Source organism: Salmo salar, chromosome 25 (assembly GCF_965601325.2).
Source record: "Salmo salar chromosome 25, fSalSal1, whole genome shotgun sequence".
NCBI lineage: Eukaryota > Metazoa > Chordata > Actinopteri > Salmoniformes > Salmonidae > Salmo > Salmo salar.
The window spans coordinates 29,803,750-29,828,980 of record NC_138315.1 but is presented as its reverse complement, the minus strand read 5'-3'; the positions used below and the strand labels follow the sequence as shown (position 1 = coordinate 29,828,980).

The 25,231-nt window shown below is 44.1% G+C and overlaps 1 protein-coding gene across 1 annotated transcript in view; it reads right to left on the bottom strand.

The window, feature by feature from the left end:
- Positions 1-25,231, bottom strand: part of LOC106586511 (tumor necrosis factor receptor superfamily member EDAR) — a 54,217-nt gene continuing 28,986 nt past the window's right edge. The window contains exons 2-11 of the mRNA XM_014173897.3: positions 25,139-25,203; positions 20,337-20,459; positions 17,463-17,644; positions 16,383-16,468; positions 11,508-11,699; positions 11,321-11,395; positions 5,239-5,311; positions 1,847-2,120; positions 1,670-1,730; positions 1-1,523 (exon numbers count right to left, since the gene is read on the bottom strand). Of these exons, the coding sequence (XP_014029372.1) occupies positions 1,195-1,523; positions 1,670-1,730; positions 1,847-2,120; positions 5,239-5,311; positions 11,321-11,395; positions 11,508-11,699; positions 16,383-16,468; positions 17,463-17,644; positions 20,337-20,459; positions 25,139-25,189 (1,446 nt within the window). The 5' untranslated portion in view covers positions 25,190-25,203 and the 3' untranslated portion in view covers positions 1-1,194. The remainder of the gene's footprint in view (positions 1,524-1,669; positions 1,731-1,846; positions 2,121-5,238; positions 5,312-11,320; positions 11,396-11,507; positions 11,700-16,382; positions 16,469-17,462; positions 17,645-20,336; positions 20,460-25,138; positions 25,204-25,231) is intronic.

Below are 25,231 nucleotides of genomic sequence, written 5' to 3'. Positions count from 1 at the left end.
GACTTTTAAATTGATACTTCTTTATTGATGCATACAGTATGTACAATAATAAGTTATATATACACTTACGTTTGTTTCCATGAAAAATAGTTTGTTTCTGTAGACTAATCTGTGGAGCTTTGTGATACTGAGGTAAGAGAACCAGGTTCTGTACATACAGTACAGTCAATCATCTTCTGTCATTCAGCAACCTACCTAAACTACTAGTCATCCGGTAACGCTGTGTTTGGACTGGAATGAACAAGGATCAACTAAAAGAAGCCATTATGGATACCTGCTAAATGATGAGCATTGTACATGCACATTTATGATTCATATACACTACCGGAGTCCAGACCCTTTAAACATGGCTAACTTGAAACACCAGAGCAGTGAAGACACACTGAGAGATGGGATTGTGCCTCCCCAGTCAATCAACAGAAACAATATACATGGAGGTATAGAAAGCCACCATTTAAATCATATAAACCAAACACACGTTCTCTTGTTCCTGAAATGTCTTTAGCTAGGAGCTTATCACCATTAGCTGATATGTGCTGAATGGCACAAAATGGCTGTCGTCCTGTGGCATCGCCCAGCATAGCATCAAAGCCAGGCTGACCATAGAGTAGTGCAGCGCTGGGTCTTCTGGTGTCCTGTCTTCCTGCATTTCTCAGGCTGCAGAAGGCCTAGTCTGTCTATAAGCTAAGCAGCCTCTTTAATGGTCTCTGGCATCTGGTATTTACTGGTTCATTGGTTTTAGTGGTTAATTAGGTGCTGAAAGTCTTGACTGTAAACCACAACATTATTAGATCAGACTGCCACAAGTCAACCAATTAGAGCCAGCGGTAGCAGCTGACCGCTGGAGGGGGGAGGGGATGAGAGGATCTGGGGCCACGGGGATCCTGGCAGAGAAGAGGTCCATTATGCCTTTTTCCAAAATCTCATATTATAATATGTACAAAATGTAATTTATATAAAATCTCTATATTTTCTTTAATAAAAAGCTTTTGTCGAGGCATCCAGCGCAAAGTTAATTGCCAGAGGGAGACAGAGAGATGAAGGAGAAGGAGAGAGATCTGAAATCTAGGAAGGCCTAGTGGCATTCTTCATGTGGAGGGCTACGGGTGTTTGATTGTGAATGTATGTGTGCGGGTATGTGCACATGGGTGTACTGCATCTGTGCATAAAGGTGTGTTCATGTGTGTGTGGGAGTCAGACGCTTGCACAGCGTGGTGAGGTCAGAGGAACAGTGTGTGTGTCTCCTCCTCCCAGAACATCAGAACACAGTGACTCCACAGCATCCAGTCTCTCTATCTGCACCAGTCTGGTGAGCAGGTCTGGGATGCTATAGCCGGCGGTACTGATCCTTTCAAACAGCTGCAAGCCGTCACTCATCCCTCCGATCTCATCCCTCTTCAGGCCAAAGCTCTCTGCCAGGTGTCTCCAGGTCTTCACCACGGCTGCCTCGCTACTGTAGGAGGAGCTCAGCATCCGACTGGCCTTCTCCAGACAGTCAAACGGTAGTTCTGTAGGACTCAGACCTGGGGAGAGGAAGGGAGAGGAAGGGAGAGGGAGGGTTAGGGATGTGTGTATTGTAGCAAGAGTCCAGCATACAAGTGTCCTTCGCTAGACAGTTGAAGGGTAGTTCTATAGGGCTAAAGCCCGGCGTGGACGTGTGAGTTCTCACCCTCGGCCACACTGCAGGCTCTAGCATACAGATCCAGGATCTTCTTCCTCCGGCTCTGAATCTGAAGGAAGAGACAGAGTGAAAGGTAGAGTAGGTTATAAAGTAATTACATTGCAATACATTGTAAAAGTACATGTAAAAGTACATAGTTGGATGTGAATGACTGATCTCTCTCACCCCTGTAGCCTTGTTGTAGTTGTTGTTATTGATGATGTTAGCATTGCCATTGCTAATGTTGTTAGCATTGATAGGACTGGTGGGGTTGGATCCAGTCTTATCCCTGTCGAGAAGCCCCAGAGAGAGCAGGCAGAGGTCCGGCTTGTTGCCCAGGTTCAGGAGACAGAGGCTGGGGTTAGGATCAGCCGCCCCCTGCCTCTCCAAGGCAGCTTCTTCATCACTGTCCATACTGCGACTCAACAGCTGCTCGTTCTCTGACGATGCATCATTCTCACTGGGGAGGAGAGAAAATCAAATTGAGCTGTCAAAACTCAAAATCGGTCAGCATAATAACAGTAAGCCTTCATGACCTTTTCAGCTGATATTTTGCAGTGTCTAGTTATGGTAATGTTCTGTAGCTTCATCCTTAATGTTATACTGCAAATAGACATGTTTTATATTACATATTTAGCCTCAGATCCACAGAATGCTATTAACAGTGTTTAACACTGGGAAGTTCTCCCAAAAACACCTTGTTGACAAAGATTCTCAGAGATACGCACACAATAGCATTGTTTTACTGGCACACACACACACACACACACACACACACACACACACACACACACACACACACACACACACACACACACACACACACACACACACACACACACACACACACACACACACACACACACACACACACACACACACAGGCATTGTTTTGTAGTCACCCTACACCCACTCAGGCTGCTAAGACGGTGAGTTAGTACATCCTCTGGCATGCAGCTAGCCACACTGTTTACCACTGCTGAGTCTGGCTAGGTGATGTAATGCTAATGTTCATGTGTGTGATACTGTGTGTATGACACAAACTCATCCTCTGTGTCTACCCATATTTACGTAAATGTGTATGTATCTTCTCCTTGCTATATCTGTCTGTCTGTCTGTCTGTCTGTCTGTCTGTCTGTCTGTCTGTCTGTCTGTCTGTCTGTCTGTCTGTCTGTCTGTCTGTCTGTCTGTCAGGAAGGAAGGAAGGAAGGAAGGAAGGAAGGAAGGAAGGAAGGAAGGAAGGAAGGAAGGAAGGAAGGAAGGAAGGAAGGAAGGAAGGAAGGAAGGAAGGAAGGATCAGAGATTTTAGAGGATGAGAAGGCCACCGGGCTCAAGGCTGCCAGAGAGAACGTGTGGGGTTGGCACAGACAGACAGACAAAAAGAAAGGGAGGAAAGAACAGAGAGGGGAAGGAGAGAGGGAAAGGGAGGAGAGAACAGAGAGGGGAAGGAGACAGAGGGAAAGGGAGGAGAGGACAGAGAGCGGAAGGAGACAGAGGGAAAGGGAGGAGAGAACAGAGAGCGGAAGGACAGAGAGGGAAATGGAGGAGAGGACAGAGAGGGGAAGGAGACAGAGGGAAAGGGAGGAGAGAACAGAGAGCGGAAGGAGACAGAGGGAAAGGGAGAAGAGAACAGAGAGCGGAAGGACAGAGAGGGAAATGGAGGAGAGGACAGAGAGGGGAAGGAGACAGAGGGAAAGGGAGGAGAGAACAGAGAGGGAAAGGGAGGAGAGAACAGAGAGCGGAAGGACAGAGAGGGAAAGGGAGTAGAGGACAGAGAGGGGAAGGAGACAGAGGGAAAGGGAGGAGAGAACAGAGAGGGAAAGGGAGGAAAGAACAGAGAGCGGAAGGACAGAGAGGGAAAGGGAGGAGAGAACAGAGAGGGAAAGGAGAGAGGGAAAGGGAGGAGAGGACAGAGAGCGGAAGGAGACAGAGGGAAAGGGAGGAGAGAACAGAGAGGGGAAGGAGAGAGGGAAAGGGAGGAGAGGACAGAGAGGGAAAGGGAGGAGAGGACAGAGAGGGGAAGGAGACAGAGGGAAAGGGAGGAGAGGACAGAGAGCGGAAGGAGACAGAGGGAAAGGGAGGAGAGAACAGAGAGGGAAAGGGAGGAGAGAACAGAGAGGGAAAGGGAGGAGAGGACAGAGAGTGGAAGGAGACAGAGGGAAAGGGAGGAGAGAACAGAGAGGGAAAGGGAGGAGAGAACAGAGGGAAAGGGAGGAGAGGACAGAGAGGGGAAGGAGACAGAGGGAAAGGGAGGAGAGAACAGAGAGGGAAAGGGAGGAGAGAACAGAGGGAAAGGGAGGAGAGGACAGAGAGGGGAAGGAGACAGAGGGAAAGGGAGGAGAGAACAGAGAGGGAAAGGGAGGAGAGAACAGAGAGGGAAAGGGAGGAGAGAACAGAGGGAAAGGGAGGAGAGAACAGAGGGAAAGGGAGGAGAGAACAGAGAGGGAAAGGGAGGAGAGAACAGAGGGAAAGGGAGGAGAGAACAGAGGGAAAGGGAGGAGAGGACAGAGAGTGGAAGGAGACAGAGGGAAAGGGAGGAGAGAACAGAGAGGGAAAGGGAGGAGAGAACAGAGGGAAAGGGAGGAGAGAACAGAGGGAAAGGGAGGAGAGGACAGAGAGTGGAAGGAGACAGAGGGAAAGGGAGGAGAGAACAGAGAGGGAAAGGGAGGAGAGAACAGAGAGGGAAAGGGAGGAGAGGACAGAGGGAAAGGGAGGAGAGGACAGAGAGGGGAAGGAGACAGAGGGAAAGGGAGGAGAGGACAGAGAGGGGAAGGAGACAGAGGGAAAGGGAGGAGAGGACAGAGAGGGGAAGGAGACAGAGGGAAAGGGAGGGAAGGGTTTAGGGTTTGGCTGGGCTATAGAGTATTTATCCCCATCTCTCTTCACTTCTCTTTGCCTCTCTCTCTACTACCCACCCTCACCTCTCTCTTTCTCTCTCTATATCTCTCCCTCGCCCCCCTCTCCATCCCACCTCCAGGGCCAATCTGTGCTCAGCTAGTTTGCCCTCCAAAATCAGAATCACTTTGCTTCAGAAAAATCCTCAGTTTTTCCATGATCCACACAAGGGGGCGCACACACACACACACACACACACACACACACACACACACACACACACACACACACACACACACACACACACACACACACACACACACACACACACACACACACACACACACACACACACACACACAGTCTCCCCACTAACAGGGCTAGCAGCGATGCTCTGCTGCAGTGACTTGTCCTGTGGTAGTCTAATTATGGGCAGATCCCGAAAAACAGATAAAAGAGCCTCTCTGTCTCTGAGGCCCCCAATCAACCCCTACACACACACACACACACACACACACACGCACACACACGCGCACACACACGCGCACACACACTCACACACACGCACACATGCACAAAATCACGCTTGCAGACAAGAACACAAACACACTCAAACGCACAAACAAATACAGACAGACCCAAACATGATCTGAGCGATATTGGTAACCATTACACATCTTTTGCGTTTGTCTGTTCAGCGTGTGTTTGATGTGTCATGTGAACTGGTGATTATGATACCTTACCTTTTCACCGTCTTTGGAGGCGTGGGTTTGAGTTTGTCGAATTCATCCTTTTCAGAGAAAATTACAACGTTGTCTGAAATAAAGAAAAAAATGATTTATAAAATATATAAATTAGGATGCTTAATAAGTGACACAAACAACAAATACACTACAAGCAAAAGTATGTGGACATCTGTTCGAACATCTCATTCCAAAATCATGGGCATTAATATTGACTTGGGCCCCCCTTTGCTGCTATAACAGCCTCCATTCTTCTGGGAAGGCTTTCAACTAGATGTTGGAACATTGCTGCGGGGACTTGCTTCCGTTCAGCCACAAGAGCATTAGTGAGGTCGGGCACTGATGTTGGGCGATTAGACCTGGCTCGCAGTCGGCGTTCCAATTCATCCCAAAGGTATTCGATGGGGTTGAGGTCAAGGCTCTGTGCAGGCCAGTCAAGGTCTTCCACACTGATGTCGACAAACCATTTCTGTATGGACCTCGCTTTGTCATAAGGTTGGAAGCACAAAATCGTCTAGAATGTCGTCACTGGAACTAAGGGGCCTAGCCTGAAGCCTGAAAAACAGCCCCAGACCATTATTCCTCCTCCACCAAACTTTACAGTTGGCACTATGCATTGGGGCAGGTAGCATTCTTCTGGCATTTGCCAAACCCAGATTCGTATGTCGGACTGCCAGATGGTGAAGCGTGATTCATCACTCCAGAGAACACGTTTCCACTGATCCAGAGTCCAATGGTGGTGAGCTTTACACCACTCCAGCCAACGCTTGGCATTGCGCATGGTGATTTTAGGCTTGTGTGCGACTGGTTGGCCACGGAAACCCATTTCATGAATCTCCCGACGAACAGTTCTTGTGCTGACATTGCTTCCAGAGTCAGTTTGGAACTCTGTAGTGAGTGTTGCAAACGAGGACAGACGATTTTTACCTCTTCAGAATGGCATGACTCCACCAAAGACATGGAATAGTATCAACTCACTACCCAGGGCTTTTATTTGCAACATATGGTTAAATGCACTAAAGAGGAACAATGGGTACATATTGAAGATGCAGATGCTCATCTCCAGAATCTTTTTAGGTGTCTATTTTCAAAGGATAAAGCTAAGAACATGAACAACTTTCTAGTTAAGAACACTAGAACAATACGGAAGAAAATGGTTCTACATGAACCAATAACACTACCTAAAACACAACCCTATGGAACGATCCTTTCAGAACGCACCGTTTCAGAACGCACCGGTAGATTGGTCCACATAGAAAACTAAAGGCATAAACACCATAAACGATATGGTAATAGGATATCATTTATTTCCATGACAGAATTAAAAACCAATTTTGGACTGACCAATGTAGATATTTTCAAATACATGCCACTTAAAAGTTTCATATCAGGAAATTTTGATTTGAAATCTTTTGGACATCAGAGTAATCTTGAGGGAATCCTATTTGAGTCAGAAAAGGATGTTCATACAAAACCTTGCAGAGAGCCTATCCAGCTGACAACCTCTTAGAAAAAAATAGGAACTATTGGAACCAAGAATTAAAAATAATTGATATTGGCACAAGATGGAGGGAATATTGGAACATAACTAACGAAATTACAGTTAACGAAAATGTACGCTTAATGTATAGAATGTATTATACAAGAGACAAAATGCACGAATTCTATATCACAATGATATCACGTCTTAAGTGTAAAACTAACAATGACTCAATAATAAAAGCCAAAAGTTATGGGCGGAGTAAGAAGTTGGCTGTCAGAAGTATTACAATGTAAATTTAGTTTTAATCCGTCTGTCTTTTATTTAACTTTTATTTAACTAGGCAAGTCAGTTAAGAACTAATTCTTATTTACAATGAAGGCCTACTCCGGCCAAACCCGGACGACGCTGGGCCAATTGTGCGCCGCCCTATGGGACTCCCAATCACAGCCAGATGTGATACAGCCTGGATTCAAACTAGGTACTATAGCGACGCCTCTAGCACTGAGATGCAGTGTCTTAGACCTCTAGGGAGCCCACATATGAGGGTGCTGTGCCTGATGGATTGGATGATACTCTTCTCATCAATTATCTTGAAAAACGCACACTTAAAAACTGGAAATGAACCAATCCTCCATCTTTAAGACAATGGAAAAAGCATGCATGACTGAGAGTAACAAAATGTTGCAATTTGAGGACATGTGGTGTAGAGTAGTGCAGGTACTGGAGATAGGGGGGAGAAGAAGTGGGTCTGGGCAGGTGTGATGTCGTTGATGTTTGTGTGTGTCTGTCTGTATGTTGTCTTTTTTGTTTTGTTTACCAAACGTTATTTCTCACACAGTTCCGTGAACGCGGGTAAAAGTCTGAAACAATCGTCAAAATAACCAGGGGAACAGAGGTCCCATTATTTTCTAAATAAATCAATTAACAGGACTGTAGTGTTCAAATGCAATCACATCAAAGTTTGAAGCCTGTAAATGTCTGCCACTGCCATCCTAGATGGTGTATGCCTCAGAGATGTCTCAGACAGACACTCATAGTTCCCAGCTCTACCGGAGATGTCAATCATAGAGACTTACAAACAGCTACTCAATACACACACACATGCGCGCACAAACACCTTTCCCAATACATAAACACACACATACAGTATGCTTTCACCTATACACTTAGAACATGTAAACATACATTCAGTTTCGTGAATAAAACACTTATGTTTGATTCTTCATTTGCAAGCCTAAACAGGTTGATTTCTAAACCTAAAGGACTGAATGTATAACTATTACCATAGCAGAGGTAAAATGGAAGGCCTAAAGTATGTGAGACGCCAGTAGGTGTATTATTGTCAGGTAGATAACCCCTGAATGAGTTATTAACATTCTAGTTAGTGAGAGGGGAACACTGACAGCCTAGAGCTAGGGCCACAGTCTAATCTAAACATTCCACCATGCTACGCTCAATCAGTGTCAAACCCACAGACACCGGGCATGACAGACAGCCACCACGTATGAGAATGCCTTTATGCTAGTTACTGACTAGACTGTAGATTAAGCCTGAGGCCCCAGCCGGTACTATACATTATGTTAGTTATAGACTAGACTGTAGATTAAGCCTGAGGCCCCAGCCGGTACTATACATTATGTTAGTTATTGACTAGACTGTAGATTAAGCCTGAGGCCCCAGCCGGTACTATACATTATGTTAGTTATAGACTAGACTGTAGATTAAGCCTGAGGCCCCAGCCGGTACTATACATTATGTTAGTTATTGACTAGACTGTAGATTAAGCCTGAGGCCCCAGCCGGTACTATACATTATGTTAGTTATAGACTAGACTGTAGATTAAGCCTGAGGCCCCAGCCGGTACTATACATTATGTTAGTTATAGACTAGACTATAGATTAAGCCTGAGGCCCCAGCCGGTACTATACATTATGTTAGTTATAGACTAGACTGTAGATTAAGCCTGAGGCCCCAGCCGGTACTATACATTATGTTAGTTATAGACTAGACTATAGATTAAGCCTGAGGCCCCAGCCGGTACTATACATTATGTTAGTTATAGACTAGACTGTAGATTAAGCCTGAGGCCCCAGCCGGTACTATACATTATGTTAGTTATAGACTAGACTGTAGATTAAGCCTGAGGCCCCAGCCGGTACTATACATTATGTTAGTTATAGACTAGACTGTAGATTAAGCCTGAGGCCCCAGCCGGTACTATACATTATGTTAGTTATAGACTAGACTGTAGATTAAGCCTGAGGCCCCAGCCGGTACTATACATTATGTTAGTTATAGACTAGACTGTAGATTAAGCCTGAGGCCCCAGCCGGTACTATACATTATGTTAGTTATAGACTAGACTGTAGATTAAGCCTGAGGCCCCAGCCGGTACTATACATTATGTTAGTTATAGACTAGACTGTAGATTAAGCCTGAGGCCCCAGCCGGTACTATACATTATGTTAGTTATAGACTAGACTGTAGATTAAGCCTGAGGCCCCAGCCGGTACTATACATTATGTTAGTTATAGACTAGACTGTAGATTAAGCCTGAGGCCCCAGCCGGTACTATACATTATGTTAGTTATAGACTAGACTGTAGATTAAGCCTGAGGCCCCAGCCGGTACTATACATTATGTTAGTTATAGACTAGACTGTAGATTAAGCCTGAGGCCCCAGCCGGTACTATACATTATGTTAGTTATAGACTAGACTGTAGATTAAGCCTGAGGCCCCAGCCGGTACTATACATTATGTTAGTTATAGACTAGACTGTAGATTAAGCCTGAGGCCCCAGCCGGTACTATACATTATGTTAGTTATAGACTAGACTGTAGATTAAGCCTGAGGCCCCAGCCGGTACTATACATTATGTTAGTTATAGACTAGACTGTAGATTAAGCCTGAGGCCCCAGCCGGTACTATACATTATGTTAGTTATAGACTAGACTGTAGATTAAGCCTGAGGCCCCAGCCGGTACTATACATTATGTTAGTTATAGACTAGACTGTAGATTAAGCCTGAGGCCCCAGCCGGTACTATACATTATGTTAGTTATAGACTAGACTGTAGATTAAGCCTGAGGCCCCAGCCGGTACTATACATTATGTTAGTTATAGACTAGACTGTAGATTAAGCCTGAGGCCCCAGCCGGTACTATACATTATGTTAGTTATAGACTAGACTGTAGATTAAGCCTGAGGCCCCAGCCGGTACTATACATTATGTTAGTTATAGACTAGACTGTAGATTAAGCCTGAGGCCCCAGCCGGTACTATACATTATGTTAGTTATAGACTAGACTGTAGATTAAGCCTGAGGCCCCAGCCGGTACTATACATTATGTTAGTTATAGACTAGACTGTAGATTAAGCCTGAGGCCCCAGCCGGTACTATACATTATGTTAGTTATAGACTAGACTGTAGATTAAGCCTGAGGCCCCAGCCGGTACTATACATTATGTTAGTTATAGACTAGACTGTAGATTAAGCCTGAGGCCCCAGCCGGTACTATACATTATGTTAGTTATAGACTAGACTGTAGATTAAGCCTGAGGCCCCAGCCGGTACTATACATTATGTTAGTTATAGACTAGACTGTAGATTAAGCCTGAGGCCCCAGCCGGTACTATACATTATGTTAGTTATTGACTAGACTGTAGATTAAGCCTGAGGCCCCAGCCGGTACTATACATTATGTTAGTTATAGACTAGACTGTAGATTAAGCCTGAGGCCCCAGCCGGTACTATACATTATGTTAGTTATAGACTAGACTGTAGATTAAGCCTGAGGCCCCAGCCGGTACTATACATTATGTTAGTTATAGACTAGACTGTAGATTAAGCCTGAGGCCCCAGCCGGTACTATACATTATGTTAGTTATAGACTAGACTGTAGATTAAGCCTGAGGCCCCAGCCGGTACTATACATTATGTTAGTTATAGACTAGACTGTAGATTAAGCCTGAGGCCCCAGCCGGTACTATACATTATGTTAGTTATAGACTAGACTGTAGATTAAGCCTGAGGCCCCAGCCGGTACTATACATTATGTTAGTTATAGACTAGACTGTAGATTAAGCCTGAGGCCCCAGCCGGTACTATACATTATGTTAGTTATAGACTAGACTGTAGATTAAGCCTGAGGCCCCAGCCGGTACTATACATTATGTTAGTTATAGACTAGACTGTAGATTAAGCCTGAGGCCCCAGCCGGTACTATACATTATGTTAGTTATAGACTAGACTGTAGATTAAGCCTGAGGCCCCAGCCGGTACTATACATTATGTTAGTTATAGACTAGACTGTAGATTAAGCCTGAGGCCCCAGCCGGTACTATACATTATGTTAGTTATAGACTAGACTGTAGATTAAGCCTGAGGCCCCAGCCGGTACTATACATTATGTTAGTTATAGACTAGACTATAGATTAAGCCTGAGGCCCCAGCCGGTACTATACATTATGTTAGTTATAGACTAGACTATAGATTAAGCCTGAGGCCCCAGCCGGTACTATACATTATGTTAGTTGACTGTTGTGTGGTTTTCTGTTCCCTGAGGTATCATTTGTATAGCTGTGTTGTAGTGTCTCACCTGGAACATCTTTCTTGTCCTCCTGTTTGTTGGTCTGAGCCTCCACAGCCTTCACCACCTGACCTGAGCAGCACGCTGCACACGGAGAGAGAGAACGTTTAGTAACTGTGCACACTGATGTCCCATTTAACACAGGGACGGAACCCAACTGAAACTGTGTGTGTATGTGAGTGTGTGTGATTGTTACCCTGTCCGCTGGGCTTGGCTTTGAGGATGTAGAACATGATGATGAGGACGATGGCGATGGCCATGATGAAGATGGTTGACATGGCGATGATGAGAGCGGTTGCTAGGTGACCCTGTCCTGTGGGGTCTTTGTGAGGGTGAGGGAACATGGTGGTACTGCTGGTTGAGACACTGGGGACTTTGGTAAGCATGCCTGGAACACACAGATACTACACAGTTAATACACAGATACTACACATTTACTACACAGATACTACACAGATACTACATAGTTACTACACAGGTAATTAATCTAAGGGAAGCCATGTCCCTCATGATGCCTTACCCCTCAGGGGTGCGTGCTTAGTCCCGTCCTGTACTCCCTGTTCACCCACGACTGCGTGGGTGAAGTTTACCGACAAAACGACGATGGTAAGCCTGATCACTGATGATGAGACGGCCTATAGGGAGGTCAGAGACCTGGCAGTGTGGTGCCAGGACAACAACCTCTCCCTCAGTGTCAGCAAGACAAAGGAGCTGATCGTGGACTACAGAAAACGGAGAGCACGCCCCCATTCACATCGACGGGGCTGTTGTGGAGCAGGTCGAGAGTGTTCACATCACTAAGGATCTATCATGGTCCAAACACACCAACATAGTCGTGAAAAGGGCATGACAACGCCTCTTCCCCTCAGGAGGCTGAAAAGATTTGGCTCGGGCCCTCAGATCCTCAAAACGTTCTACAGCTGCATCATTGAGAGCATCTTGACTGGCTGCATCACTGCTTATTATGGCAACTGCTTGGCATCTGACCGCAAAGCTCTACAGAGAGTACATCACTGAGGCCTAGCTTCCTGCCATCCAGGACCTCTATACCAGGCGGTGTCAGAGGAAGGCCCTAAAAATTGTTACAGACTCCAGCCACCCTAGTAATAGACTGATCTCTCTGCTACTGCACGGCAAGCGGTACCGATGCACCAAGTCTGGAACCAACAGAACCCTGAACAGATTCTACCCCCAAGCTATAAGACTAATAAATAGTTAGTTAAATAAATAAATAACTACCCGGTTAGTTAAATAAATAACTACCCGGTTAGTTAAATAAATAACTACTACACTGCTGCTACTGTTTACCATCTACCTTATTCCTAGTTATATGTACAGTATACTGTATATCTACCTCAATTACCTTGTATCCTTGCACATGGACTCAGTAATGATACCCGTTGTATATAGCCAGGTTATCATTACTCATTGTGTATCTATTATTACTTTATTATTTCTCTATTTTCTTTCTCTCTGCATTGTTGGGAAGGGTCTTTCACTGTAAGCGTTTCACTGTTAGTCCACCACACCTGTTGTTTACGAAGCAATTTGATTGGATGATTTGATTTAGTCTACAACACTGTGCCGCTCTCACCCCGTCAACCTTTGTACCCTACAGAATAGTCTTCAGCGTCTCTCTCTCTCTCACACACACATATACACACACAAGCCTACATACTCTCACTATCAGTGTCATTGATAAGACAGGACCACCCCATAGGACATTTCTCCCGCACAACTCCCATATCACACACACAGCCTAGTCTAACCCTCCATTGGCCACGCTACCAGCCTCAATTACCCAGCTGCCATCTGGTCACCCACCAACATGGAGGCAGGAGAAGATATAAACTGTTACAGGACTGACTTAAAGGTCTGATCTCTCTCTCTCTCTCTCTCTCTCTCTCTCTCTCTCTCTCCCCGTCAGTTTTCCTACAGGGAGACATCAGAATAGACCAAGGCTTTCCTTCTAGACTGGTCTCATAGTCTAGACGTAACATAGTAAATGTAAAGCCGGGATACCAAATTACTATGATATGTTACGTTTGTTATGGTGATAGAAGGTTACTTAAGGCAAAAATGAAAGGAGGGTATAACGCATATTACTATCATCCCAAAGGTTTCTTGTTCAAATCTCATCATCAATCTCAATTTGTAACATATCATACATTTAACAAATTCGTAACATATTGTACGTTTAGCAAATTTGTAACATCATATGAATTGTAATTCGTAAACATATCATGATGGACTTCCACAAATTAACACAAACTATAAGAAACGTAACATATCATACTAAATGGAGTGTCTCGGATTTACGTACAGAATAATACTAAATGCTCTGAGACCAGGTTATTCCTACAGTGAGACATCAGAATAGACCAAGGCTTTCAACCCTACAAACAGACATCAGAATAGACCAAGGCTTTCAACGCTACAAACAGACATCAGAATAGACCAAGGCTTTCAACCCTACAAACAGACATCAGAATAGACCAAGGCTTTCAGCTACAAACAGACATCAGAATAGACCAAGGCTTTCAACCCTACAAACAGACATCAGAATAGACCAAGGCTTTCAGCCCTACAAACAGACATCAGAATAGACCAAGGCTTTCAACCCTACAAACAGACATCAGAATAGACCAAGGTTTTCAACGCTACAAACAGACATCAGAATAGACCAAGGCTTTCAACTCTACAAACAGACATCAGAATAGACCAAGGCTTTCAACCCTACAAACAGACATCAGAATAGACCAAGGCTTTCAACCTTACAGACAGACATCAGAATAGACCAAGGCTTTCAACCTTACAGACAGACATCAGAATAGACCAAGGCTTTCAACCTTACAGACAGACATCAGAATAGACCAAGGCTTTCAACCCTACAAACAGACATCAGAATAGACCAAGGCTTTCAACCCTACAAACAGACATCAGAATAGACCAAGGCTTTCAACCTTACAGACAGACATCAGAATAGACCAAGGCTTTCAACCTTACAGACAGACATCAGAATAGACCAAGGCTTTCAACCCTACAAACAGACATCAGAATAGACCAAGGCTTTCAACCTTACAGACAGACATCAGAATAGACCAAGGCTTTCAACCCTACAAACAGACATCAGAATAGACCAAGGCTTTCAACCTTACAAACAGACATCAGAATAGACCAAGGCTTTCAACCTTACAGACAGACATCAGAATAGACCAAGGCTTTCAACCCTACAAACAGACATCAGAATAGACCAAGGCTTTCAACCTTACAGACAGACATCAGAATAGACCAAGGCTTTCAACCTTACAGACAGACATCAGAATAGACCAAGGCTTTCAACCTTACAGACAGACATCAGAATAGACCAAGGCTTTCAACCTTACAGACAGACATCAGAATAGACCAAGGCTTTCAACCTTACAGACAGACATCAGAATAGACCAAGGCTTTCAACCTTACAGACAGACATCAGAATAGACCAAGGCTTTCAACCCTACAAACAGACATCAGAATAGACCAAGGCTTTCAACCCTACAAACAGACATCAGAATAGACCAAGGCTTTCAACCTTACAGACAGACATCAGAATAGACCAAGGCTTTCAACCTTACAGACAGACATCAGAATAGACCAAGGCTTTCAACCTTACAGACAGACATCAGAATAGACCAAGGCTTTCAACCTTACAGACAGACATCAGAATAGACCAAGGCTTTCAACCTTACAGACAGACATCAGAATAGACCAAGGCTTTCAACCTTACAGACAGACATCAGAATAGACCAAGGCTTTCAACCCTACAAACAGACATCAGAATAGACCAAGGCTTTCAACCTTACAGACAGACATCAGAATAGACCAAGGCTTTCAACCTTACAGACAGACATCAGAATAGACCAAGGCTTTCAACCTTACAGACAGACATCAGAATAGACCAAGGCTTTCAACCTTACAGACAGACATCAGAATAGACCAAGGCTTTCAACCCTACAAACAGACATCAGAATAGACCAAGGCTTTCAACCTTACAGACAGACATCAGAATAGACCAAGGCTTTCAACCTTACAGACATCATCTCCTCTAAAGCTTTTGGACATCTTTATGCTTTACTCAGACTTTATTTATTCACTGATCAGATCAGACTGACGAGGTCTATCATTGTATGAGACTGCTGCAGTTACATTAGACAAACCTGGGTTCAAAGTTTAAAGCCAGTCTGTTACAGTAGATGGTGGTAAACAGAGGCCAGACAGCGGTGGTATAGATATGTATAGAGCCTGGAGAGGTGGTATGACAGGCTGCTGTTGAAGAGAAGACCCAGTGCATGTGGAAACATGTTAATCATCTTTTTCATGCCCTCTAAACTTTTTAATTATCACACCGCACCATGCTGGGAGCTACCTGGGCGCAGCGGTAACACACACACACACACACAAACACACACTGAGCTGGAAGCCGGAGCAATTGACAGATTACTTGGCGAGTGCTAGCCTGTCTTGACCCTGAGCTAGTAACTCTATGCTTCAACTACATATTTCAAGACTTCATTTAAAACAGTTCATTAAAATGTACCCTCACACATTCACTCCCTCCCTCTCTTCCTCCCTAACTCACTCCCTGGTTGGAAGAAACAATTAGACACTTGTTAAAACGTTTGTGTTTGTTGGTATACACTCATCTGTCCTCCTCCCTCCTTCCCTCTCTCTCTTCCCTCCTCCTCATAGCAGCTTCCAATCTGTTTGAGGTTTTCATATTTCAAAACACAGTCATTCAAATTACACAATAACATATATATTAATTTCCGGTCAAAACAATGTGCCAGTGAGTGTTGGTTTGAGCGACGGACACAAAAACTATTCCTGGGTTTGAGCATTACCATGAGGAAGCCGTTCCAGACGAGTTAACATCCTGCTGCCTCGCCCTGTGCTCTGTCTGTCTGTGTTCATTAACTGATCACAGCCCTCACTCGCCTGACCTTACAGTGATCGCTCTCCGTCCCTCTCTGACCGTGGTTCTGTAATACAGTGATTCTGTGTTGTAGAAGTAGTAAAGTATAGTAGAACATACACTCTTTGGTGTTGCGCGGTGCGTTCTGACACGAGTGACAGACCATCCCATACAGGTTCCTGGGCCGGTTCTCCTGGATGTAATACCTGACAGAAAGGAAACACAGAGAGAACCTTCAGAGAACAATACCGATACAGTACCTAGCATTGGCTTCTTATATCCAGATAGATGTTAAGATATGGTGTGAATATGTACGTATTTGACAGGAGAAGTGTCTCGATAATAGCTGAGGTGAAAAGGCTGAACTGACTGCTGTATTGATGCCCAGAGGGGAAGGAGTGATACTGTATACCATTAGGTTAGATAAGGTATTATATAGCCCTGAGCTGTGACAGAGGACGAGAAGGGAAGCTGCTTCAGAGCGTGGCGTCCTCTAGGCCTCTAGGGCAGAGAGGCTGTCATTAATCAGAGATGACTATTAAACCAAATTCAATCAAACACCAACACCCGATCTCCAGGTTAGAGCACCGACAAAGCATTAAACGTGAGATGAATAAAACCATTTTACTTCAAGGAGTTTGGTGAGTATTTAGATTCCATCACAGCAGCAGTCAGACAGTGTTCAGAATCCCTGCCCCCAATACAGTACAGCTGAAAGAGAGGATCTATTAAAGCAGCCAGTAATGTTATGCTAAAACACTCCAGTCTGTATATTGACTTTAAACTCAATTGAAACCAGAGAATGCCTTTGAGGTGGTCCAGTCACTGAATGATATCATATGGTGGAAGGGAGGGGGGGGGGAGAGAGAGAGAGAGAGAGAGAGAGAGAGAGAGAGAGAGAGAGAGAGAGAGAGAGAGAGAGAGAGAGAGAGAGAGAGATCAGACCTTTAAGTCAGTCCTGTAACAGTTTATATCTTCTCCTGCCTCCATGTTGGTGGGTGACCAGATGGCAGCTGGGTAATTGAGGCTGGTAGCGTGGCCAATGGAGGGTTAGACTAGGCTGTGTGTGTGATATGGGAGTTGTGCGGGAGAAATGTCCTATGGGGTGGTCCTGTCTTATCAATGACACTCTGATAGTGAGAGTGTGTAGGCTTGTGTGTGTGTGTGTGTATATATGTGTGTGTCTGTATGTGTACATACCCAGGTAAGCAGGGTCCACAGTCTGCGTCACTGTCTGGTGTCCCAGGTGTGAGTACTGTAGCGCGGTACAGACCTTCACAGTCCTTATGTCTCCTGCAGATCTCATACTTCCCCTTTGAGTACTTCCCCGCCGGACAAGACACACACACAAAGTCCTCATCCTTAGTCCCATAGCCACAGTTCTGCAACAAAACAAACATAAACAATGTTAGACATGTGTTATGCATGTGTTGTGCTCACATACACATACACACACACACACATACACTGCACTTGAAACGAGTGGTGCTGTTCATAGACCAGTGTGTTAGTGTATATACTAATGCTTCCTTCTGTGTTCTGCCGAGCCCAGCCTAGATCTGACAGTCTGAGTCTGAGACTAAAGACGTGAAATGTGATCGCTAACAAGAACAGGACATGAGTCATTCTGAACTGATCTTTGTGTCGTTTGTCTACAGATGTAGGATCTTCATTTGATCACCCTGTTGCAGGATAATTTGCAATTCAGGAAATGTAAAATGTATAGCGTATTTGAGTTTTAAAAAGGTTTATGAAAGTTTGTAATTTCCACACGAAAGATGCATCAACCACCACAAAAATGTCCATTAATTAAAATCCACATAATATTTAACATTTCCTGCAGGATTATTTTCCTGCTGTAGCAAACTGGCTCAAGTTAAAGATCCTACATCTGTAGTGTGTGTGTGTGTGTGTGTGTGTGTGTGTGTGTGTGTGTGTGTGTGTGTGTGTGTGTGTGTGTGTGTGTGTGTGAGTGAGTGAGTGAGTGAGTGAGTGAGTGAGTGAGTGAGTGAGTGAGTGAGTGAGTGAGTGAGTGAGTGAGTGAGTGAGTGAGTGAGTGAGTGAGTGAGTGAGTGAGTGAGTGAGTGAGTGAGTGAGTGAGTGAGTGAGTGAGTGAGTGTGTGTGTGCCTGTGTATAGCCTAGTAGATGTGGCGAGGAAGTGGAAATGTATGTTCTAGTATAGAATGAGGATGTCCCAGACTGATGCACTACTCTCAGGTGGGATCTGTGACAACAACCAATACTCTACACAGTCTGACAGACAGGCAGGAGTCTGAGGTATCTTTATTAACGGTTAAATCATCTCCATCTTTACGCCAAGCTGCTGCCTGACCTACAGACTACAGAAACACTATATTCACTTCAACTTCGACTTTATTGGCTTGTCCAATATATCCACTGTGACATGTGATAAAAAGTGGATTAAATGATCAGTAGGATTCTGTCAGGATGGATCAACTCACTGTCAGATCTCCTGGCTCACTTTACTTCTGTTGGTTCATATAAACCTTCTCCAGATCAAATTGATTTCCAGTCTCCATAGTTGTGGTAAACCAGTGTGTATCACTGCAGTAAAATGATCTATCAGATCACAGCAGGTCTGTGTGGGAGTTGAAAGAGTTCTGTTTGATGTGTGTGTGTGTGTGGGGGGGGGGGGGGGGGGGGTTCTCAGGTGGGTGTAGATTATCCCAGTGATTACACAGAGGCAGAGGGAAAGCACAGGGCTAGATTACAGACTAACTACTACTACTGATCACAGACGAGAGATGAGAACAGAGCTGAATGCCTGGTTAGTTATGATGTTGGTGCTCTGTTTGATAAGTCCTTAAACAAATAGACAATCATGAGCAATGATAGGCTTACTTGTCAAGGTCACATTATAGTCATTTTCTGTAATTAGATAGGAGAGTTGAATAACTATCACTTAACCTTAGAAGGTTAATGAACAACGGACTATTCAAACAGTTAGATATGTGTTAGGATTGTTGTTTAGATTAAGAGGAAAAGGCGTGCTCCTGTTGGAGTTGTTCTGTGTAGTTGTGTGAAGTGGTCTATAGGTGTGTGTGTGTGTGCGTGTGTGTATGAGGTGTGTCTCCTCCATATTAAGGCCCAGTGAGGTGCTGTCTGCTGTGCTTTTTGGTTTGACCGGGGGACTGATGACTCATGGTTACTGACAGACTACTGTACCATTCCTACCCACGGGGCTTCAATATTTGGAAAAAAATCAGAATGGTGTGACAAACCGTGAAAATTGTTCATTCCCCTTTATGAATCTGAACAGGCTTACAGTACTGGGATTTAGGTGGTAACTCTCTCTAAGCTGGGAGGTGTACAGATGTAGGCTCTTTTGTTGCAGAGAATGCAAACTTGGAAATGCAAACTTCTAGTTTATTTGAGTTTTAAAAAGGTTTCTAATATCCCATTTGAAATGTCAGACTTTATTTGCCCTAATGAAAAAAGTATCAACCCCTACAAAAATGTTTCCTGTTGCTGCAGGGTTATTTTCCTGCTGTAGAAAATTGGCTCAAATTAAGATCATACATATATGTACCTGTGTGTATACCAGTGAGTCAAGTAAACTACCTGGGTGGTCTGAGCAGACAGGCAGACTAGAGAGTATTGTCACACCCTGATCTGTTTCACCTGTCCTTGTGATTGTCTCCACTCCCCTCCAGGTGTCGCCCATCTCCCCCATTATCCCCTGTGTATTTATACCTGTGTTCTCTGTTTGTCTGTTGCCAGTTCGTCTTGTTTGTCAAGCCAACCAGCGGTTTTGTCTCAGCTCCTGCTTTTCCCCAGTCTCTGTTTTCTCATCCTCCTGGTTTTTGACCCTTGCCTGTCCTGACCCTGTACCCACCCGCCTGGCCACTCTGCCTGCCCCAGACCCTGCCTGCCGTCCTGTACCTTTGCCCCTGTTTCTGTAATAAACATTGTTACTTCGACACGTTCTGCATCTGGGTCTTACCTTGATACCTGATAAGTATGGCTGGGAGGTAGGTAGCAGGGGTCAGGGTTCACACGATACGGACACTCAAGTAATTTCACCACAGGGAAAGTGTGTGTATGTGTCTCACCATGTGGGGCTCCTGTCCAGGCTGGCATGGGGGGCATGGCCGGCAGCTACTGAAGGTCTGGTTGTAGAACTCAAACTCTCCACAACTACTGTACTCTGACCTGAGACAGGGAGGACAGGACACCTGAGAGAGAGAGGGGGGAAGAGTTAAAATATGAAAGCGTGCAAAGAGTCAAACTTAAATGTATTTTTTATTCAGGTTGTTGGTTATACGGTAGTCCTTTCCTCTCACAGCCCCTGTCATATGCAGTCATATGCAGGTTGAAAATTGAATATTTTGTTATTGATAATCGCCTAAATTGGAAGGCATCTGCTGTACAGTAACCTTTTATACATGACGTCAGAGCTCAGGGTTCTCCACTTCATAGCGCTGTATGGATTTTGACCAACAGCCGTTATAAACTTGAGCACCGTGCTCGACAAGAAGATGCACCCATCCCTCCCACTAATTGGGCTGCTTTTGCACATTTATTGTCGCCTCGGTGAGAGAAATGCTGTAAATTGAGAGGAGTCACTGTGTTCTGACAGATGAGACGTTGAGAATTATAATAAATACTGCTTTGATGTCATACAAGCAAACCACAAACCCATGAGGCCAAATGTGCACTTCATGTCAAAACTCATGTCATTTACAGTATCAATGTTTAGGATTTCTATATTTGATCCACAGTTACAAGGATGACATGTGTTATACCCTGGGTTGTCCTGAACAGAATGAGGCTGTTTGTCATATTGTGAAGACAGTTAACCGCAGGACACGCACTTGAATGCACTCATGATCCCATTCTATGCGCACCAAAATTACAATCTGTTTATCTGAAGTGCCTTTTGAAAGCCTAACACTGTAAGATCATATTTTGTGCTTGCTTCAGTTCCTCAATGGCAAAGCTAGGAGAGCTCAAAAAAGCACCTTATAGTTGAAGGCTCTTTCCTTGAGTCATAAAAGTGTGTTGAAATGATTTAGGAACTGTGCAGTTTGGAGAGGTGTGTTGCCACTTGGAGACACCAGTTAGACCTCTCACTCAAATCCTTGTTTTTTTCTTATTTTGCACCAAATTTCAATGAATATTTGTATGTTATTGAATTTATCCAAAGTGTTTTCAGATTTCGTTATTGACAAATGCTGTGAAAAACACAATGTAAAATGCACATAAAATCAACGATGTAATGTTTGGATTCAGTCTTGTGTCAGGTGAACTTGTTGTGTCCTCAACTTTGGTCTGATAATTTCCCCATAATCTCAAGTTTTGGTAACATGGTCATGCATATGCTTTTTATAGTTCTTCCGTTAGAAACATTTCAAATCGGCCCCTCCATATAGGCCCATTTCTACGAGTGTAAGGGGTAGGATTCATATTTTTGTTCTGCTTCAACTCACTACAGGATTCTTCAGTATATAGCCTTTATGCTTGTAGACTTTGTTTTACTACAGCTTTCAATAACTCTAATTAAAATCATTGAGACTATATTAATCCCCTCGGGAACCTTTCAGAGACCAATCAAGCCATTGTCATTAATGTGGCCCTAAATCTGTCAGCCAGTGAGAGAATGTTACATCACTATCTCTCCCACCATCCAACCCACACAATAACATACTAACCAAACCGCAATCGCTGGGTGTCAGAGTGAACTTAGGGACTGACCATAGTTGTTTAAATGTGCATATAATTGATTTATCGAGTGGCTGAAGTGTGTGTGTTTGGTGGGCATTTGTTCGTGCACCGTAAAGGAGAACTGGAATGTTTATGGTAATTGGGAGTATTATGAACAGTAAAATACTGTGAAACGTTTTACTGCAGCATACATTAAATTATATTGCATTGTGGGAACATTTTGTGGGCAGGAGAATAATTGCTGTATTCCGAATGGTACCGTAATTCCATCCCACAGAATACAGTACCGTACCATCTTTTTGGAGCCAAAAGCCTTTTGACCACTAGTGGGTGCATGGTCTTGTTGTTTCTGACTTATTAACATATTTTGAGGCATGCCTTGTAAAAGGCTATATTTGTTGCAGGGTAGCGTTTTTCGTCATGAATCTTGTTCTGGAGGCAGCTCTGCAGAGTGGTCACTAGCTGGCATAGCCACAAAGTCATAAAATCTGATTTTAAAACTAACCTTAACCTTAACCACACTGCTAACCACACTGCTAAATCGCTCCTAAAAGACTCATGACAATAAATGTCAACCTGCATATTTGTTGCACCCGTTAGTGAGAATGCTGTACCGATTTAACTGGTATGTGGTAGTAGTGCCCCATCAATTTAAAATATATAAGGGACAGACTGGAGCAGTAGCAAGTCTTAAACTGTTAATGGTTAAGTATTTTGCCATATCCTTTTGGTCTGTTTTGCCCTGTAGTCTCTGCCAGTTTGGAAGCCTTTGTTAGGCCTCTAGAAATTGAAGTGATATAAAACACCAAATATGAATTGATATGCTGTACTGTGGAAACACATGACCTAGCAGCCAAACTGCTTGCACCAATCCCATGCAATTATAGTCAAATACAAACCCCAATCCCTTCAACCATGGCTGTATCTTGATGTTTTGGGTTAGGGGGTGCTGTAGCCTTTCCGCTTTACAGTACAATGGAGTCCATTTTACGGTATTGTACCATGTGTCATTACACAGTGCTTGCTTTGATACTGTATTTAAATTACAATAGGTGTACTGTAACATTATATACAGTAACTTACTTACCATTAGCTACCTGCCTGCCTGGCTCTTTGTGTGTGTGTTTGTGTGTGTGTGTTTGTGTGTGTGTGTTCCGTTGGCTGTTCTCCTCACACAGATTTGCTGTCCAGATCCATCCATCAGAACCCCCAAATAAAACAAGCACACACTCAGCTCTCTCCAGCTCACGGTCAAGAATTTCCTTTTCTAAACACAACAAGTTACACACTGCTGTTCAAACACATGGAGACTGAAATGAAACCAGTTACTGTTTGCAGTGGTGGAAAAAGTAACCAATTGTCATACTTGAGTAAAAGTAAAGAAACCTTAATAGAACATGACTCAAGTAAAAGTGAAAGTCACCCAGTAAAATACTACTTGAGTCTTAAAGTATTTGGTTTTAAATATAGAGTAAGTATCAAAAGTGAATGTAATTGCTCAAATATACTTAAGAATCAAAAGTAAAAGTATAAATCATTTAAAATTCCTTATGTTACGCAAACCAGACGGCATCATTTAAAAACATTTTTTATTAACAGATAGCCAGTGGCACACTCCAAAATTCAAACATAATTTACAAACGAAGCATGAGTGTCTAGTGAGTCCGCCAGATCAGAGGCAGTAGGGATGACCAGGGAAGTTCTCTTGATAAGTGTGTGAATTTGACAATTATCCTGTCCTGCTAAGCATTCTGTCACGACTCCTACCGAAGGTGGCTCCCCCTCCTGCTCGGGTGGCGCTCGGCGGTCGTCGTCACCGGCCTACTAGCTGCCACTGATTGCCTTTTGTTTCCCCCCTTTCCGTTATTGTTTGCACCTGTTCTGTGTTGGGCTGATTAGCGGGGCTATATTAGCCAGTAGGCCCGCCTGCTCTTTGTGCGGGATTGTTGCTCTGTATTTTGGCTTGTGTTCACGCTGATTGTGTTTATGCTCTAGTGCGTGGTTTTGCCCCGACTGTTTTCTGTCCCCTGTGTTTGGGGCACTTTGTTTTGTGTGCGCTCTGGATCGCTGTTGGGGTGGATTGTGTTTCGCCGTTGTGCTCATTAAAAGCCACTACCCTGTAATCGCTGCTTCCTGCGCTTGATTCCTCACCCACTACGCCCAAGCCTTACACATTCAAAATGTAACTTTTGTACTTTTGGGTGTCAGGGAAAATGTGTGGAGTAAAAAGTAATTATTTTATTTAGGATTGTAGTGAAGTAAAATTAGAAGTAAAAGGAATCTAGTGAAGTAAAAGTAAAAAATATACATATTTTTACTTAAGTACTTTACACCACTGACAAACTCTACAACAACAAATACAAGACAGACTGAGCAGCTGGGGAGCTGGAGAAAACTGAGACATCTGTCAGGAAGACATGTGAGTCTGAGGCTGTCATACACTGTGTATGGAGTAGGGGAAAGGAGGAAGAAGGAAGAGGATATGTGAGGAGATGGGAGCACTGTAGGTTGGATGAGGAAGAGGTGGAAGGAGGAAGAGGAGATGGGAGTAGTTGGGATGAGGAAGAGGTGGAAGGAGGAAGAGGAGATGGGATGAGGTGTGAGGAAGAGGAGGAGGTTGAAAAAAGAGAAGATAGGAGGATGAGGCAGAAGGAGGAAGAGATGAGATGGGATGGGGAAGAGGTGCTCTCTCTCTCTCTCTCTCTCTAATTCAGCCCTCCAGAAGTGGCTTTAGTGGGGATCATTTATTGAGCTCTGAGGGAAGTTAAACTCCTGGGAATACAGCCAACACACACACACAGCCAACAGGTTTCAACATCAGAGGAAGAGAGGAGAGATTCAGGAGAGATTCAGGCCCAGATTAGAACTGCTCTCTTAGAGCTCCACGGAGGAACCTGTGATGTTTCACAACCTCTGGCAAAGACCTGCTAAAGTCTGGCTGTACCTCTGCCAGTGTTATGTCTGTACGAGTGTGTGTGTGTGTGTGTGTGTGTGTGTGTGTGTGTGTGTGTGTGTGTGTGTGTGTGTGTGTGTGTGGGGGGGGGGGGGCAGTGTATTTGTGTTCACGCATGCGTCTGTGTATCTGTTACACTGTTTCATTGGTGAGGATGAGAAGAGGAAGGAAAGGAGGAAAAGGAGATGGAGGCGAGGAGGAAAGAAACAGGAGTAATGTAATTTGAAAGATACTCACCAACAACAAACAGAGGAAGAGGGACTCTATGTGACTTCCTTTCTGAAACATCTTCTCACCTTCCCCTGAGAGAGAGAGAGAGAGAGAGGTAAG